This window comes from Enhydra lutris, unplaced genomic scaffold (genome assembly GCF_002288905.1).
Source record: "Enhydra lutris kenyoni isolate GAN:26980312 unplaced genomic scaffold, ASM228890v2 scaffoldscaffold2, whole genome shotgun sequence".
Classification (NCBI taxonomy): domain Eukaryota; kingdom Metazoa; phylum Chordata; class Mammalia; order Carnivora; family Mustelidae; genus Enhydra; species Enhydra lutris.
In genome coordinates this window covers 19,563,243-19,583,314 of record NW_019154086.1, presented here as the reverse complement: position 1 = coordinate 19,583,314, position 20,072 = coordinate 19,563,243, and the positions used below count along the sequence as shown (strand labels likewise).

Below are 20,072 nucleotides of genomic sequence, written 5' to 3'. Positions count from 1 at the left end.
ATTAGAAGCCCAAGTGCAACACCAGGCCATTCTATGGGTGCCTGCAGAACATGACAGGGCGTCAGTGAGTTAAGCAGAGGCAGTGGGAGAGTCCATGTTCACGATCGCTGCTGAGAATGGAGACACAGACAAAAGGAAGACGGACTAAAAGCTCTCCAGATTTCCAGTTCTTCCAACAGGACTGGAGTGGATGCCAACTTAGAGTAGAAATTAGAATTAGGCCAAAATCAAATAGGCAGGACTTGGGGACTATGGGGCTTGTGGGGGTGAGTGAAGTTCCTGGCCAAGGGGCAGAGCAGACGGTTTGAAACAGAGGAAGAAAAGCAGGTTTAGGGAAAGGAATGAGGGTTATATTGGGGGATGGGAATGAGTCAAGCTCCAGACGTGTAATTATTTGTTTTACTGAAAAATAATACAGGAAGATGCGAGTAGAAAACATTATCAAAGGAACTGACTGAATAATTTGGATTATAGACCCAAAACAGAGATCTTTCCAACACTCAACCCAAGTGAATCAATGCCAGCACAGAGAGTAAAATAATTATGTGTATAGATCTGGCTCCTGGCAGGAACTAGCCCTACTTTAGCTAACATTTCAAGTTTTTGACTCCCACGTCGGTCTCTTTCTTGGCAAAATAAATAAATAAATACAAAATTATCGTCATCAAGGCTTTTTGAAGGTTTAGCTGATTTTTATGTGAAGGATTTGTACATTTTCAACCCCTTTGCCGGGAATCAATACTGTTTTATAATTACATGCCACTCAGTTCCTTGTGTAAGGTGTACACAGTATTGATTGCAACTCAGGAGGGTCTGTAGTTCCTGAGAAAGACACTCAGAAGTGACTAATAATTAATAATGATCTCACTCAGATCAGCTGCCGCTAACACATGGAGGCATCTGCCAGGGCTTTGGCTCCTGTGGTGAGGCTGGAAAAATAAATCACTTCCCCAACCTTCTGAGGGCACCTTGCCAATTTCCAGCTGCTGTTGTTTCAATGTCAATCTCTTTCCTGGAAAAAAATCTTTGCTCTCTTTCCTCCTGGGCATGGAGCTGTCTCACGGGACATACCAAAACATGTCAGAGAAAGACCAAGTCCCCGACCTCAAGCAGACACCTCTACAAAGCTCTGATGACTCTTGCCAGGAGGTAAGGCCTGTGCTTGATTCTTGTTGGACCTGCAGCCCCTCCTGTGGGTCAGGGCACCTGGTGGGGATGCAAGATTTTTTTGAACTGAACCAAGTTAAGAGACTTGGCGTAAAAGAAGACAACACAGTATCTTACATCTCTTTGGAAGCATTTTCTGTTTTCTCAATCCCAGGAGTTTATTATATCACCTTGTGCCTTAAATTCTGGTTATCTGAATGTGTCTTACCTACTCTACAATCTAGGTTGAAAGCTATTTGTGGGCAAGGTCTCTGTTCCACTCCACTTTTTCTCTTCCACTAAACCCCAGTAAATCCCTGATACCATTGGTATTTGTTGCATTCAATATGGTCAACTGTGTAGAGAGAAGAGGAGAAAAGCTGGCAGAGCCTCAGACGACTCCTCCACCCTTCTATGCCTCTCTCAGACAGCCCTCCTGGCCCCCAATGTTCTTAGGCTACACATAAACAAGGCTTGAGAGTATTTTTCTAACCAGAGATCCACCAATGACTGGCATTGGCATGGCACTGATTTGCCATCTAAAAGAAAGGTGGGAAGATAAAAGAAGGGAGTGAGTCTAAGCATTTGTAAATTTCATGTAAATTATGCATGTAGATGACAGTGGTCTTGTTGCCAAAAAGGAATGGCTTAAACGAACTACCCTAAAACTTTTGGCCGATGCCCCACCTTTACTGAACTGCCTAGAATGTATGTTTTCATCTACATCTTCACAAGTTGTCTCACTTAAAATTAGATATTCAAGGGTTCTTATAAGTTTCTTAATTTTTTTTTGCTGGTTGGGAGATGATTGATAATACCCACTCTCAAAATTTTCCATGCCTTGCTCTATTGGAGTAGGTCACTGGGGTCTTCCTCTGTCTTCTGTGGATGTTCTGAAAGAGTACATCTGTTTAGAGAAGTTTGGGTTCTCCCCTAGGCTGTTCGCCTCAGGCTAGGTCCAGGGGGAGGTTGTGTGGCTGTACTTCAAGTATGTGAACTGGTTAGTTTATCCAAATGAAATAATCCCATTCCCTTGCTCAGGGGACCCTCAAAGGTTATATATTTATCCCAAATTGATGATGTAGAATTTGGCTCTTCAAATTCTTGCAGGAGAATATCACCTTAACTCTTAAGTATCCAATTCTTTTGAATGTTGTAACTGATATTCCTCACGGCTGATTGTCACGCAGGTCATGGTGTTGCTCTTTCTTTCCTTTTGTTTCTTTAAATGCTCCTTTTAGATGAAATTTAGCCAGCAGAAAAGTGTGAACTCCACTAGGGTGCTCTGGCTCTCGTAGAAGTGACTCTGATGAACTGTCAGGCCATAGGCTGCACTTTACAATGTTATCAGGACTGCCACATAGAGCTAAGCGCTGTGTCTGTGGGAAGAACACCACCACAAACATTATTCACAGCACGACTCAACCACTGCTAGAAAAGGGCACAGGTTCTCAATTATCTCAGAATGCTTGCCTGAGTAACAAAGTTACTTGAATGCGATGGACAACACAAATCTCAAACCACTCGAGTCTGCCTCTTTTCTTAGTTGCTGGGGTGCTCAGAGTCTGACACCTTCAGGCACCTGCACCAGGCACTGTGCTGGGCAGGCATTTTGTGAACTGACCCTACCCTGGCTTTGTCTTGTTTCCTCTCCTGCTTTGTAGTCCCTTCTCCTTAATTTTCTTTTTAAAATTTTTTTAGTTGCTATATTAATCTTTGTTAGCCACCTTGTGTCCTCTTTTTGGAATAAAGCAAAATCACAAGGAAGGGTGTACACAAACAAACGAATAACAGATTTTGGCTCCACAGATTTCAAAACCTCAAAACCTTCCTTAGGTTTTCTTGAGATAAACAAGAAATTGTAGGCTTTTGATTTGGTTCTTTGGTTAAGAAGGTGGCACCTCTGTTGGTGTCCCCTGAGCAAGTGGTTCGAGTTGTTTTACAGCTGTGGGGGTCCATGTGCTCTGATCCCACCATGCCCTCTCACTGAAGGGTTGTCTAAGTGAGCAATGGTGGCCCATGTAGAACTGGCTGGGACCGAAAGGGAAACAACACAGTCTCCTTTCTAATCGAAAAGATCTTACCATGCACCCGAGCCAACGTGGCTAAACGCAGCTCACCCGTCATTCAAGGACATGTAATCTTTTGGGGAAAAAAGTACAGGAATATAATCTGTATGCATGGCATTATTTTGACCAAAGAAAGTACCGCATCATAGATCATTCTAATTAGAGCCTCACGTTAGCTCTGTCAGGTAGGTGAAACAGATGTCATTTTCTTTATTTTCCTTTCCAGACTCTCAAGAAGGTTCATTGCCTTGTCAATGGCCACATGCTAGGTTAAGGGAAAATCAGGAAATGAATACAAATCATTATATCCTACCTCCATCTGCATTTCCTTCAATATCCCTTAGAAATTCCAGATAGGATCCTTGGCTATTTTTTCTACTTACTGAATGTTCGGACTGAATCTGAATCTTGTTCTCATGACATTCTGGTAGATTTGGGGGCTCTGGGTCTATCTGTTTTATACATTACATTTTCCACCTACAGACTCAGAGGTAACACCTACGTTTGAGAATGAATATCCCGTAGCTGTGGTGACATGTCACTGGGAGAGGAGGGGAAAGGTAAGAGAGGCTCTAGGGCTTGGGGAAAGAACACTGGATCAGAAAGATTAAGACCAGGTGCCGGTTGTGCTCTGCCACCAAAACCAACATTTAGACCACAGACTCAATAACTATTTGTTTAACATGAGCAAATGTTGCGTGACCTTGAGTAAGTCACCTTAACCTAACCTTCAGCCCAGGAGCAGATTAGGGGATCACACAAGTCTATTCATCTGAGTCTAAGCAAGGGTGTGCTGGCAAAAATCTAACTAACAATTCAGAACAGGAAGTGAAACTTAGCAGAAATCTGGCTTGCTTTTGGACAGCTCCACTTGCTTTTTCAATCCGGGTGATTCCACCTGGAAGTGGTGGACCCCAGTGACTGCGGAAGACCTGAGTTGGCCTCCAGAGAACAGGCCAGCAGCTGGCACGGGATCCAGTTGGGCTCTTTGGCAAGTCCCTCCAACCATCCCCTCCCCAAAGATGCTCTCTGTTCAAAGACACCCGGAATGAAAGGACCCACTGTGGTCTTTTGAATCTATAGCACAGCACACATGCCTCTCACTTAAATAGGATTGTTCCGTACAAGCTTTACAGCAGCTGTAAGGAGAGGTATGCAAGCCCTTGGGCCTTCCGTTCACCCATTTTAACGTCTGCTCATGTTTCAGCTTTGGAAAGACCATGGCAAACCAAACCCTTTCAGGGCAAGGGCACGGCTCCTTGCAACTCACACTAGGATTCTGACCAAAACCTACGTGGTGACCCCCATGATGCCAGGCCTCGCCCCGAACCCTCTACACATATTAACTCACGAATTCTCACCACAACCCCGTGGGCAGGCACGCTGTCTCCATCCCCCTCTGACAGGTGAGGAAACCGCGGCACACACACATGCCTCACTATTTTGCTCAAGTTCACTCGCTAAGTGCAAAGCCAGGACAATACTCTGTATCTGGCTCTTGAATGCTGCCTCTAGGATTCGAAAGAAGCTGGCCGGAACATCTACATACACGAAGTGAAAGATGTTGTCTTGTGCTTTTTCAAGTGGCCATTTTCCCTACTTCTCATCTTTCCCCCTCTTTTCATCTCAATTTTCAGAGAGCTAGTGAGAAAGCACAACACACCAGAGAGCCCCATTCTTTACACTTACTTTATTCTACTGAAGTCAAACCGTCCAACCTACCCACTCAAAGATTTCCTGGAAAGTTAACTACTTAAGTGAGGCTCTTCCTTTGGGCTCCCAGGCCAGCTTCTGATCAGTAGGCAGCCCTATGGCTAAGCATTGTCTGAGTACCTGTGTGCGAAGGTGCTTTTCATGCAAGTAGCACAAGGAAAGGAAGTTCTAACCAGACTGAGCCAAGAGAAGGCTTAATGAAGGCTTCTGGTCCTGCCTCTTCTGCAGGTGTGATCAAGCTCCTGATTATGTCTGGGCTGCAGTTTTACCCCCGGGGAGAGGTTGCTGGGGTTTTTCTGGATATCATATGGGGAAGCCAGAATGACATCCCAAGCACCTATGACTTCGTAGGTTATTGCAAAAGTCAAGGCAGTTGTAACTCCAGATTCCTTCTGCCATCATTTGGAAACCTTTACAGGAGACTCTCAGATGGGGTCCTATGAAAACAAGCCCCTTGTGGACCAGTTTATGAACACAATGTGTGAGATAGTACCAAAGATACTAAATTGTATCATACATGGAAAGGTTGACGGGACTGGTGACAGCTGGGAAGAACATTCTCATTGCCACAGACATTTCTGGAACTGATGTGGAAGGTGATTCAGGTTTCCTTTGGCATGGCTTGTGTTAATGCAGGAATATCACAAGGGCGAGAATCGATAATATAATAAATTTTCTAACATTAGGAGCTGCTCAAGTACAGAATATGCTTCCTCAAGGCTCTAAGCATATAAGCAGAGATTATATGCGAAACCAGTTAAATGACTATCTGTGGACTATTGTCAAAGGGATTCCTGCTTCGAGAGAAGAATTGGCTTAGATCACTTTTGAGGTCCCCCATGTTTCCCACCCTCTATGATTCTACAAAAACTGCTCACCGAAGAAAACAAGACCGGAAATGAAAACAATTCAATGCAAAAGTCATATAAAATAATCCTTTCTGTGTGGAACTATTGTCAAGGTTCTGTGGTTAGGGGCAACCAAGAATATAGATGGTAAAACACAGAGATGCAGGCCAGATGTAGTAAAAGAGGTTCCACGCAGACTAGACACTGGAAAGCAGGCCTGTAATGCCCATTCCATGCTGTCACTGAAAAGCCAAACCCCACCCTCCTTCCAAGGTGCTGTAGAGCCACTGAGGGGCAGGAACTGCCCGACGCCGGCTTTTTTCCAGTATGACACGCTCTAATATGAAATACTAGCATATCTTCCCCATTCCTCAGAAATGTAAGAAGGGGTCTGGGAAAAAGGACTTTAAAAAGTAGTAACATTTGGGGCACCTGGGTGGCTCAGTGGGATAAAGCCTCTGCCTTCGGCTCGGGTCATGATCCCTGGGTCCTGGGATCGAGCCCCATATTGGGATCTCTGCTCCGCGGGGAGCCTGCTTCTTCCTCTCTCTCTCTCTGTCTGCCTCTCTGCCTACTTCTGATCTCTCTCTCTCTGTCAAATAAATAAATAAATAAAATCTTAAAAAAAAAAAAGAAAAAAAGAAAAGTAGTAATATTTGAAGCTGCCACACAGGAATTTCAGGCCCCCTTCTTCCCCCTCCCAGAACACCCCTCCCATCATAGGTCTGGGTGACCGAGCAGCATGGCGGGTCTGTGAAAACAAAGAGCCCTTCTGGGACACACTGAGGACCGGTGTCACACACAGCTGTGCAGAGCACATGGCCTCCTGAAGCACCAGCGGGCCTCACACGCGTGCAGGCCGCAGACCATGGTCAGAAGCCCGTGGGCAGGCCCAGCCTGGGACCACAGGCATCCGTTTGCCGGCCTGGCTCCCAGCTGTTTCGTAATTTCCGCTCAGTTATCGAAATAAAAGAACAAAAGCGCAGCTAGCCAGCATTCAGTCTTCACGCTGATGCTAAACGACATCCAGAGATAAAGGGCTGCTCTGCTTCCTGGCGGCCAGCAGCCGCTCACAAGACACATTAGGATGCCTACAGCTAATGACTAAGTGAATTACAGGCCATTTCTCAGCAGCACCAATGAATTAACTCCCCAGGCCCTGAATGGGGGAGTTATTCTTGCTCATGGTGCTTTCTTCCAGCCGGGGAGTACGGTCTAGTGGGTGGGAACGTAGCCCAGGTGAAAAGTCACCCTGACTTCCCTGTCTCCGGCTTCTGTGCACTGAGCTTGCTCACGCTCCCTTCAACTGCGAGCACCCCGAAAGGATGACTCAGGGGAGCAACCACAACGCAGATCGTGGGGTACAAAGATTCTTCCCCTCCTGTGCAACTCTCTTCTTGAACTGATTTAGGTACCTACTCAGTGCCAGGGAATGTTCCAAGTATTTTCTGGGTATTAACTCATTTAATCCTTGAAACGGTCACTATCCCCTCTTGGAAACAGGCCACCTGAGGCGGAAAGAAGCCATGTCTCACCCAGGATCACCAAGGCGGCAAGTGGCAGAGCCGGACTCAAGCCCAGGCAGTTTATTACCGTAGCTCTGACTCCCTTGCCACTACCTTCTCAGTGAAAGGGTTCATCCCAAGGCACAGCGTCCCGGAGGCCCTGAAGCTTACTACTGAGACAGGACAAGATCTCTGTCTTCTAATGAGTTTGGCTAGGTGCTGGGAGGACATAAGATTTGATGCAGCTCCTTGGTGGCCAGGGCGGGATCTCAGTTATACAGTGTGGAAAATGACAGCAAGAACTACTGGTAAGAGAATACATCCCAGAGCAGAGTGTCTCCAGCAGAAGGCACTGTGAGGCTTGGCTTGTAAGAGACTTCCCCAGGCGGCTGCTGTCGATCCCACTACAGAAGGTACATCCAGAAGAATGGAGAATGGGCTGCCTCCCTGGGCCTGCGAGGCCAGGACTGCTGATAAGTCACCAGCAGACCGACACCCAGCAGAACACCATGAGAGGGGTCCACTCAGAAAAGAGACCTCAAAAAGGGATGGAAAAGTCCATCCACGTAAACGGAGAAGGTGCATTAGAGAATTAAGGAAGGCAGACCACGAGAAACACTATTTCTATAGAAAGCCCTAACAACCACTTTGAAATCATCCCCGTTCCAAAATAACAAAAACACACTCATCTAACAATATCAATCATTCTTGTGTCAGGATTGTGTCAAGCCTTCCATATTCATGATTTCCTTTACTTCTTACAACAATCCTGCAAAGTAAATGGTCTGTTGATTGTGTATATAAAGAAGCTGAGGTTCAGAGAGGGTAAGTAATCTGCTCAAGGCCACACAGCTTGAACTACACCTTGGTTTCTGCAGCTTCAAAGCTGGCATACTTTGCCTCTGCATCCATGTGTCATCCAGTCGTTTAAAACCACTGACATTTTTTTTCCTTCCTAATGATGTAAATGAATTTCTACTAGTGTAAAAATATTCTTCCCAAGACATGAGCTTACCTGTTGGTACATTTATTTTAATAAATTCAAGAGGGTTTTACTACTGCATGTAAAAGAGTTTAAACTTTTGGAAATTATACCTCTGCCTTCAGCCAAAGGCACACACTCCAATAATAATAATACTAATACTTATTGAATGTGTTCTACGTGTTAGTCCCATTCTAGGGTTTTCCGCGAACCAACTCATTTAATCCTCATGACGGTATTGGAAGGGAAATGCTGCTGGTTAATGCCCAGTTCGACTTCAGTGGTGGGAACAGGCTTTGTTGGGGGGCCTCTCCACAGAGCCCCGGGGGCGGGGCTGGGGAGACTGAGAGAGTGGCCATGGTGTACAGAGGTGCACGGCAGCCCTCGGGTCCAAAGCGATGTCTTCGCAGCCCAAATTCAATCTTACTTGCTCAGCAGATTGCTTCTCTTTCTCCCCAACAGGAAATGGGTGCACTTTTAGAGAATACAGCACCAAAACTTTTTACATAAGGTCTTTGCCATTGAAGCTAATGGGTGATGTCATCTCACTCGACCTTTGGGCAGCATGCTGCAGAGCCGGCCCCTTTAAATTGTTCCTTATGCTGGAATATTTGATTTTCTTCATACAAATACCGAATTCTCCTAGTGTGTATCAGTCTTCTTTCCTGGCTTCGACTCTCCTGTTCTATGTTCTCGGGGTTCGGGCCCACGCACTCCTCTCTTCTCAGTGTATATTTCCAGTACCAGAAGCCAGTTATTTCCCTTTGATCCCATCCTTGCTCTCCCTTCCCTGGCTCTCTCCACATAATCCAATTGCATCTTCGGCATCAACAGTGGCCACCTCGTGGGCATCTTAACTTCACTGCCTTCCGAACTGATCTTATCCTCCTGCTCCCAAACCTGGTCCCCCTCCCAGATGCCGCAGTCCACATCGGGGACTTTCTGTGACTGCTCATTCTCTTCTGTCTCCAACATCCAATCAGCTATCACAGGCACATTCTGCACCTTCTACAGGCTGCATGCCTTCCAAATGTGCCCACTTCTCTTAATTCCTCCTTCCACCGCCATCCATGAGAACACCACCTTCTCTGGTCTGCACCAATTGGGCTCTCTCACCCACCCTTGCTTCTTCCAGTCACTCAAGCTCGCAGCAGCCAGAGTCCCTTTAAATAACGCACGATTGCATTCCCTTGGTTAATGTGTATCAGCGGTTTCCCGTTAGTCCCAGGAAAAAATTTAAGAACCCTTACCTTGGCCTGTGAAGCCCTACAGGACTGTGCCTTGGCCTCCCTGCCTGGCATCTCTGTGTGCCACCCTCCCAGTCCTTCAGCTCGAACTCCCGGCAGACCTCCCAGCTGGGCCGGGCTGCTTTCTCTGCCCCGCACCCTCCCCAAACTCGTTCCTTAGCCCGCCGTTCCTCTCTACAACAGCAACCTGGCAATGATAATGAATGGCTATTTGGGTCAACTACTGGTTCAGTGCCTGTTTCTCGCACAGATCTGGTGAGCACCAGGACAGACTGGATTCCTAGTACCCAGCACAGCGGAGGTATGAATTCATGACATTTGTTGAATGACTGCCTTTAGGAAGAGGAAAAATGTTTTAATTTTACTGTGCCCTTTTAATTTTTTTAATAAATCTTTTTAAAAAAGATTTTATGTATTTATTTGACAGAGATAGAGAGAGACAGGGAGAGTGTGAACACAAGCAGGAGGAGTGGGAAAGGGAGAAGCAGACTTCCTGCTGAGTGGGGTTCCATCCCCCGCTTGGATCATGACCAGAGCTGAAGGCAGATTCTTAAAGGCTGAGCCACCCAGGCACCCCTTTACTGTGCCCTTTTTAAAAGGCAGTTGAACCCAGTGTCCTTGAAAGCCCAGCCACTCATGATAAAAAGTTAGAGGCTTATAGGGAATTCACCTACATTGAGACTGCTAGGCTCTCATTTTTTATATTAGTGCTCCGCTCTGACTGGCTAATAAGATACTGTTGTATTTCTTTAAAAATTTTTTCAGGTAATAGAACCAAAGCAGTATAGTGTCTTTGAGCTAGGACTGGCTGTTTCTATAACTGGCCGATGTTAAGACGGTCTTGAAAGGCACCAAAGGAGACGCAGGCAGCTTGAAAAACTTAGCACAATTCTCTGAAGAATAAAAGTTACCACCATTGAGCACCTTGGTGCCCGTGCGGTCAATTTGATTATTCCTGTGACTTAAAGATATTCTCCTCCAAATGAAGGCATAGAATGTTCTCAGAGGGTTGAAAAAAAAAAATGTATAAATCACTAAAATCATTTCCAAACTCTTGAGCACAGTTAAGCATCACCACAAATCTTCTGGCCAAAGTTTGTCTGAAATGATGACCAGGGTAAATGCTTTACTGATTCTTGGCCTCCTCTCCTGCACCCTGCCCCTGATTCTTGGACCCTAACTCTGTGAGGGAGACTAAAACAAGAGGAACTTTGTGTAGGCCAAGTGATCGAAGTTTTTATTGAACTAAATCAAAATAAAAGAGGCCTTCTTTGTACTCTTCTCACTATGGATGGACTCATTCACCTTAGCTAGGTTTAATCAATTCCCTGGACCTTGGTTATAAATTGTACTTTATCAGAGGTCAAAAGCTGAACGTCTCGTACCCAACATTTCATTGGTCTGAAGCCACGTCCTTTTCATGTAGCTGATAAATGGCTATATCTGGTATACAAAGTCCTCCTAAGAATATATAGACACTGATTCAGAACCTACCCAAATCCACATGGTTATTCATAAATAGCAAAGGCCATGCAGGGCTTCCTTAGAAACTGACCTCCGGTAGGAGGGGACATCTGAGATCGCTGGGGAAGACAAAGGCTACAACCTACACAGCCCTGCATCACCAAAGGGGTGTTTCATGGGCCTTTACTGGAGAATGGAAATGGTTTTCGCAGGATGCCTACCTGCTAGGTACCCACAGGGAAGCTAAATGTGCAAGTCTGACTGGGGACTTTAACCACTGCCACGAGCGGGGTAGGTCAAGTTCCTCCTCTGGAGACCATAAACACAAGTCATCCCCGTGGGCCAGGGGCAGCACACACGGATGGGGACCCAGCAGTGGCAGGATGCTGGAGGGGAGTCCCTGGTGGCGGGGACAGTTATTACTTATGGGTTCAGAATTTACAGCCATCGCAGCGTTTAGTGTTTCTTCTTCGTCCTAGTGGGTGATAGGAGCAAGATGAAGGTCAACAGATAAAGCCGGTATAATGTCTTCATGCCCGGTGGTCACAAGGGTCCCTGCTTCCGATGAGAAGCTGGGGCTCATGCATGTTGGTTCCTAAAGCAAAGTGTCCTTGGGCGTGCTGTTGCCTTCGGTGCAAATGGGGACTCAGCGGGTATGTCCCCGTGAATGTGCGTGCCCGGCTCAGTCTGAACGCTGACTCGCCTCCAAGATAGAAACTCCAGAGAGTGCCACAGAAGAGACACGAGGAGGCCTTGGCCGCAGTTCTGATGGGGGTCACGAGAGCCAGAACCCATCTCAAAGAAGAGCACCTGCTGGGGGCTGCTTCTTTGCTCTTGCACAAAAATCCTCAAGTTCTCAGAGGAAAAGACCCGCAGAAGCAGAGGCCAGGTAGAGAATACGGGAAAACATGACTGGCTTATCAGAGGCAGGCTGGAGGCAGTGACAGCGGGCTCTGGAGTCTGATCCCCTGGGCTTGAAACCCGTTTTTCCCCTAAGCTGTGTGACCTCTAGCAAGTCAATAACCTCTCTGAGACTCAGCTGCATTATTCTGAGATGATGGGTTATTGTGAGGATTAAATGAGATGATTCAGGTAAAGTGTGGAACAGAGTAACTGTCACAGGTTAAATGCTTTGGACAGTGTTAGAAATTGTTATTTTAGCAACTTGATGAAGAAACAAAAAGCCCAAATAAATCATATCAGGTAAGAAGGGACGAAAATATAGATGAAAACAAAACAAAACAAATAATGCAAGGCATCCCCTGAAAAGACTTTGCATTAGTTGACGATCTAGGCTCAAGGGCCAAAAGTTCTTATGTTAAAATTAAAAAAGAAAAAAAGAAAAAAGAAAAAGAAGGGAATGCACATAAGCGTGTGTGCACGCACAGGCACATTTACATTCTTGAGTATCTGAGATGTTCTGTGGGATGACAGTGGGCATTTTCTAGGATTTACATGGTAAGTGCCTTTAACTTGAAAGTAAGGGTAACACATCGCTAAGTGAGGAGCGAACTAACCAAGGCAAATGGTCAGGGTTTTCAGGGTGTGAAGCTCCAGGCAGGTGGTGACCTTCAGAAATACTCTTGGATGGAACAAACCACAAGGAACGAAGCAGGAAAGGCAGGATATGGGGCAGAGCCTGATAGGACACTGCTTAGGTGAGGAGAGAGGTGTGGCCAGAGTCTAAAGGAATAAACGTGGGGGTCCAACCAGCGGAAGCATATGGTTCTCAGGAGAACTGGAGGATATGGCACAGCTCTGGGTCGAGGGCTCGTTCCAGGAGCCCCAGCTGGCGTGGCTGGCTGCAGAGGACACCAGGACACAGCCGTGAAGAATTTCAATTTGTGCCCAGGAGACGAGCCAGAGGTGGGCAGGCAGGTGCACCGCTGACCTCTGAGCCCCACTTCTGAGTGCTGCTGAATTAGCACCCACCCCTCCCTTCACGCTGCCTCTGCCTGGGCCTTTGAAGGTCTCTGCCCCACAGCACTACGGGGACTGTGCCGACTACAGTGTCATTCTCACAATAGAAGATGGTGAACTTCAAACTTCCCATGCACTGAGCATTCTTCGCCCTGACAATACGACACTTAAAACTTAAACTGGAAATGGTTTCGCTTGCCTACTGCTGCATGCAGAAGCCTGCGAGGTGCGACTCTGAGGACCGCAGTTCAAGGCTTTGATTACTTATCTATACTTGCCTTCTTGGGGCTTGTGTGGACATTGAGATCAGATAGACCTGGGTGTGTGAACCCGGGACATGGGGCTAATTACTTCCCCTCCCTGAACTCCGGTTTCCTTTGTGTTTAGTGGGGTTTGTATAGGTTCTGCATGAGGGGCAATGGCTATATGCAAAGAGAGAGTGATAGTAGATGAGATCCTGGGTATAAGCAAAGAACCTTACCCAGGAGCAGGCGCCCTGAAGTCACTAATAATTGCAACTGTTGGGTCTTTATTGTTGCTGGTCTCCCTATGAGGAGATATGAGGTTGATGAGATTTTACTGCAAACTGGAACGGAGCCCCTCACTGATTTCAACCAGGGACGCTGGACCTGGATGGGCCAGTTAAAAAGCAGTCTGCCCCTGGTGCCCGCAATCCACCAGCCTCCAATGGCAGAGGCACCTGACAAAGCAAGTGAATCGCCCTAGACTGTTAACATGGAGCAAGATGGCGTCTGGGCACGCTGTAAAATGGCTACCCTGTTCCTGGGCCGTTGGTTTACCTCTCATCTGTATCCCGCTTTCCCAAGAGTAATGCTCTCAGCTGCCTAATTGTGTAGGGGCTTTCATTTATCCAACAAAGGAAAGCGGCTTTAACAAACATCTCTACGGCCATAGGGGTGAGGGCCTCAGCCAGGACAAGGGTGGCCAGGGCTATGCTTGTCCACACAGATGGCAGAACGCCCACCAGTGAAGGCCAGGGGGGGCCCTCCATCTGGAGGACCAAAGGGTGCATGGCTGGCCTTGGGATATGCTTTCCCCAATGTCCAGAGGAGTAGCTAAGGCAGACCCTGTTTTTCCATACTTGACACCTCACTTGCCTGCCCAGTCATTGTGGTCTGGTTGACACGACACATGACCTTAGTCATGGACTCATGTATTCCTGTATGAGTCCGTGCAGTCCACCAGTGTCCCCAAGGCACCTGCTGTGTGTGCGACCCTGTTCTAGGCACTAGAGATTGATGATGCAGAGACGCATCAAGGATAAGAGAGACAAAAGCCTCTGTCCTCAGGCACTTACACCCCAGTGTAAGACACAGGAAGGTGCACAGGGAGTGTGGTAAGAGCTACAGAAGAATAATAAGGCAGGGAAGGGCAACGGGACGTGCTGGAGGGAGGGGAGCAATTTTAAGCAAGGTGCTCCAGGAGGCTGCCCGTAGGAGGTGATATCTGAGTAAGACCTGAAGGGGTGGAGGCCTTTACCCGTGAGATGACCACACCAAGGTCAGGTCCCACCAAGGTCCCATGGCCGCCCTGTGCCAAGCAAGGGACGCCCTTCCTTTGTAAGAGCGCTCAGGCCTCCTCCCCCTTTGCACGTTAAGGTGTGTGCTCCCCGTGGGCTGTGGCCCCACACAGGGCAGGGACCCCAGCACCTCCCAGGATGCCCTATAGGTGACACAGCCGGGAAGCATGGGGTCCTGCGGTGGCCCCGGGGTGGGGGGGCCCTCACCTCCTCCAGCCGCCGGCGCTGCTCCTTCTGCTCCTCTATGCGCTTCTGGCGCTCGGCCAGCAGCTGCCGCTTGTGCTCCTCGTTCTCCCGCTGCTGCTGCTCCAGCTGCTGCCGCCGCAGGGCCTCTGAACGCTCCTTGTTGGCCAGCTGGAGCCTCAGGAAGTCCCGCCGCAGCGTGGACTCCCCCGGCAGGTTCAGGATGGAGCTGCAGGCGGGAGAGGGAGAAAGGTGGGGGTCCTGCAGGGGGCAAGGACCCTTGGTGCCCGGGTGCTGGGGGAGACCAGCCAGGCAAGCAGGTCGCCTCGAGGTGGTAACGGGAGCCACACACCCCGCCAGAGCTCTCAGACCCTCTGTTACAATACTCAGCCCCAGAGAAACCGAGTCAAGGGAACAACAGAGTAGTGCGCCGCCTCTTTTCAGTGTGACTGTGGGCAGATACATGCTGTCCCCATCCCCAGAGAGATGTCACCTCTCTCCAGCACCATCCACACAGCTCGCTCACCCTTGGGACATGTAAAGATCTGCTTCTACCGGTTTTACTGAGTGTGCGAGCCCTAGGGCCTGGATCAGCCGAATTTGCATGTTTAAGAAGGGCAGGAACAAAGCCACCAAATGCAAGGGAACGCGTTCTACTAAGAGGACATCCCCGTCCCCGCACCACGTCCGTGACCCCTTGCACCCGACTCCGGGAGGCAAAGGGCAGGCTGCTCCTGTGAAGACATGATAAGCCAGGGAGGGAACACATCTGAGTCAAGGTGACCGCGGAGTAGAATGTGAACCTACGCCTGCCAAAGTCTGAGCATTCAGGGCCGGTTTCACGGCATCACGGTTAAAGAGATGTGACACGGTTTGGCTCTGGAATAGACAGTGTAGCCAGGACTTCAACTCAAGCTCACGGACTCCTAGATTCCGGTGAAGCACCGTGGGTCTCGGTTTTCTCATCTGTAAAATGGTAGTTGTGCATCATGCCCATTTGTGCACGTGCATGTGTGTGTGTGTGTGTGTGAGTGAGAGAGAGAGAGAAACAGAAAGAAGGAGGACAGAAAACACCATAAAGACACTCCACCTACTTCCTAGTGGTCCAGGGCTGCCCTGTTCACATCTCACTGCATGTGGACAACTCAAAGTTAGTCTTTGGTTGTGCCCAGCAGCCTAACAGGGAGGTGGGGCAGTCTCCTATTTGTTCCCGAAAACCTAGCCCTTCTAACCTTTCTGGCAATTTGCATCTGAAACGAATCTATTCAATAACTAGTGAGCCGCTTCTAGGTCCCAGGCTCTGTAATGGGCTCTCATGACGAGAGTAGGAGCTAAACAAACTCTCTCTCTTGTTATCTTTTTGTGGGAAAGAGAGACAGACAAATAATTAGACAAATGACTACAAATAACACAATTTCATACATGAACAGGCTCTATAGAAGATGTGATAGTTTAAGAGTGACAGTGGCAGGAGGCTGGGGTGGGGATGAAGGGTTGTGCTTCAGATGGGGTGATCGGGGGAGACCTCCCTGAGAAGGTACCAGATGAGCTGAGACTCAAAGGATGAAGAGCCGGTCCCACGAAGAGGTAGGGGAGGAATCTTGCTGGCAGAGAGGAAAGCAAACGTAGAGAGGCTTGTGGTGGGAACAGGTGGGGCCTCTCTGAGGACTTCCCAGAGCAGAGTGAAGGATAGAGGTGGCCCGGTAGGAGGCCAGGGACCCTGGGCAGCCCCGGGGAGGCACGTGGCATGGAAACCCTGCACAGAAAGGTTATAGTCAGGAGACCGACGTGATGGGATGTGTTTGGCTGCCGAGGGACAACTGTCTGCAGAGGGCAGAGGTCAAACAAGGCCACCAGCTAGGCTGTTCCTGCAGCGGCTCTGGGGGGTGGGGCGGGGCAAGGGGAGGGAGGCAGAGAAAAGCAAAGGTGGCGGAGTTCATGAAGCCTATTCATGGGTGCGGTGTGTGGAGCGAGCGGTGACTTGCAGGTTTTGTCTTGGTGCCTGGACAGTGGTGGGGACGTCAACTGGGGAGGCAAATGGCGGGGGGAGCAGGTTTGGTGGCAGTTGACAAGGGGATCATTCTGGGTCGGACAGTGTAACCACCGTGCTGCGTGACTGCCGTCTATGCCCACGATGACATAAAAAGGCTTCGTTCTTGAGGTCCTACAGAGAGTGCTTGGATTCCATGAGCACATGTCCTCTAAAATGTCCAGCTTTTGTGTAGAACACTCAAACAAACCCCAAGTGACAGTGCTCATGTACCTGTGCCACAAGCTCTGTGGACTGATGGTGGCACGTGGGGAACCACGTACACCAGGAGGCTCCATTAATATAAGCCAATGCTGAATCAATGTCAGGCGATTGGAGCTGTCGTAGTGGCTCAATCACTAACTTGGTGTGTGGCTTGGGCGCCATCTTTGGGCTCTTACCCCATTTCTAAAATGAGATAACCACTGTCCCTTTCTACTTCCAGGATTTCATGAAGATTAATTACATGAGTCCATAAGACAGGACTTGGAACATAATCTTCAATGTGATATAATGACACGTTACAATTATCGAAGTGTTAAGTCACGATTTGGCCCGCTCGCTAAGTGACTCCTAACATGCCGTTTGGCAAGTACTAGTTAAAGCAGGGCTTCTCAGTTCTGCAGAGGGTGATCAGTAGGACTGACAAGACATCTGGATGGGCTCTGGAAAAAGAAGAGTAGCAAGCAACTTCTCTGAGAGCAGGGCATTTGGTCCTCTGCCTTTATAAGAATGTTCCTTTTCTATGTCACTACTTGACAAACATCGTCTTTATGGAGTTAAACTGGGGGCAGCCAATGTGTAAAGCATCGGATGGAGGGAAAAATACTCCTTCAGTCTTTGACCTTGAAAATGCCCGTAAGCAGGTGTAGAGAAAAACTGGATGGCGCTGTATGTCCCTCCGCCTTCTAGTAGTTGAGCAATAATTCAGCTTCGTAGATCTGAATTCACTCAGAAAAAGAACACACCAGCTTCTTCTAGCAGCAAGGACTGAGCTGGCCCCTTTTCTGGGCAGGCAGCTTTGCCTCAGTAGTACGGGAATGACTCCTCCCGGAGCACCAGAGTCTCCTCCTTGGATGGCGAGCGGATGGGGACCCATTTCCCCCAGTGAGCCTCCTGCTTGTGCATTTCCCCCAATAAACCTCACTTCCCAAGTGTAGGCCACTGACCACGGTGCATATGCCTGTGCATCTCAACTCACCAAACTGCCACCAGCTGACCTCTCTTATGGAAGAGAAATCCTGGCAATGTGAGCACACTAACCTTATTTATTCATAAACAGACTGGAAGGAAGTCGGAATCAATGTCAAGTGAAATTCGAAAGGCACGGATCATAACGATAAAGCGACATTGATCCTGGGAGTCCAATATGTGACAACTGGAATGAGCAAGAAATTTTCTATTTAGGGTTCCCCTCTCGAGTGTGATTTGAATTCCTGGAAATCATTTCCTCTCAGATTAGCTTGTGGTGAAAATACCAAGACATGCAACAAGGACAGTGGCTGCCTACATGGGCTTCTCAAAGGTATGAAGTAATGAACTGAATAATTCGAGTCCAAAAATACCACTTAGGTCTCCTGAATGTCATAGTTTTAGGACCTTTGAGTCTTGCATTATCCAGATAATTGTCTCCTACACATTCCACATGTTCTGTATGTGAGGAAACAAGGTCTTCGGATAGAGACCATAAATCTTAGGGGACAAGATAAAGAATACGCTGATTTCCACATTTTTATAAGAGTCTGCCTGGGGACATTTTCCCAAATTAATGAGTATGTTCATGGGCAATAAATTAAATAAGACCACCTTGCTGGATTCTTAAAAATGAACCAATAAATCAAAAGGAAGTGTGTTCCACACAAGCACAGTTCAGAATGTGAAAATAAGACTTGGTTTTTGCTCTCCTACCTGGGCTCTCCTGAGTCATTCTCCTCCTCTTCTTCCTCACTTCCGCTGTACTCATACTCGGTCTCATCTAAAGAGAGACTCACAGAATGTTAGTGCACAAGAAGATGCTACAGCTCAGTCAATCCTACCTCCCTTGCTTTATGTTAAGTGATCTGAGGTCCAAAGAGTTGTCATTAATGCTGACCTGGGACAGGCTCCGGGCCTCCTGAGTTGTGATCTAACAGTTTCCACCAGGTGAATGGGATTCAAGTACATGAAATTCACATAAAAGACTGTTCCAGCTGACTCTAGATATCTGTCCCTAATGCCTGCTGTTCATACGACAAGGAACTGAAAAATAATTGTTCAGTTTGTGTTAATTCCCATTAGAGGACTACCTAAACCAATCTTCGTTGGCCCACTATTAACTTATTGTCTGTATTAATCATTTTTAAAGCAAGAGTTTTATTATGACTTACATGGACCCACAAATTGTCTTTAGATTTCACCAGAAAGAAATTTGACAGTGCATGCTATTAGAAATATAGAGTTAAATGACCTACTGGGGACATTCATTTAATTCAGTAATATGTTAAGCAAGTTAACACGTAATAATGAATAAGATTAAATCTTTGCTTTGGAGGAGATCAGAATCTAATGGGCAAGATGGACAAGTAGGTCATTAGATCTGCCATGATTATTAAGTTTTTCTTTCTTGGGTGTCTCCCATGCTAGTCACCCACTAGATACCTGACTTATGTTCTCTCATTTATTTTGCTTCACGATCCTTTAACACACTACCCACTTTTCAAGCAAAGATACTATTACAAGAGGGTAAGTGATAGGACCAATGACTTCTTAGTAAAAACTGGTTGCTCGATCTGGGATTTGGATTTAGAATTCCATCCAGAACTTTTCAACTTTAAAACTAGTGCTCTCTCCTACATATTATATGCTAAATAGGAGTTCATAAAAAGAGCAGTAAGATACCAGAGAAAAGAGCAAGTTCCATTTGTCATAGTGGGGGAAGGGCCCAGCAAAGTTTTTTGAGGAGGAAATGAACTAGGCCTTACTTGCAATGTTGGTGGCCCTGTTCCAGGCAGATGGCAGCTGAAAGTGGCGGGAAAGGGCATTGTAAGCAACATAACCACGTGAGTAGGCTGACGATAGTACAGGCCATGACATGTTCACAATGAGTTGTGAATGGCTAGATGTCTGGCCGTGAGAAAAGCTGATGGAATGAGTAAGCCCAGCATGTCTGATATGACTTCCTGATCCTTATATATACCTTGCTGAGGACTTGGGGAATTTTGGAGGAGCTTTTAATTTTAAGCAAGGGAGGGTATCACATTCCTATGATCCTTTCATAGTTGTGGCTTAGTAATTACAGCTTTAAAGGCATTGGTGCGGCCCTAAAAAGGAACTAAAACTGCAATTTGGTTGTGTTACCACCAGGCGGCAGCACCAATGATAAGAACTGAACAATTCCCTTCTCTGCAGCCAGGAAAGGGATAGTGAAAAGGAGCCCAAAGCACATTG

General features: G+C 47.4%; 1 protein-coding gene across 1 annotated transcript in view; it reads right to left on the bottom strand.

Annotated features, from left to right (window-relative positions):
* LOC111147583 (TRAF2 and NCK interacting kinase) overlaps positions 1 to 20,072 on the bottom strand; it is a 381,965-nt gene that overhangs the window by 73,357 nt on the left and 288,536 nt on the right. Inside the window, exons 11-12 of the mRNA XM_022503698.1 lie at positions 18,555 to 18,621; positions 14,642 to 14,846 (exon numbers count right to left, since the gene is read on the bottom strand). Coding sequence (XP_022359406.1) covers positions 14,642 to 14,846; positions 18,555 to 18,621 — 272 coding nt within the window. The remainder of the gene's footprint in view (positions 1 to 14,641; positions 14,847 to 18,554; positions 18,622 to 20,072) is intronic.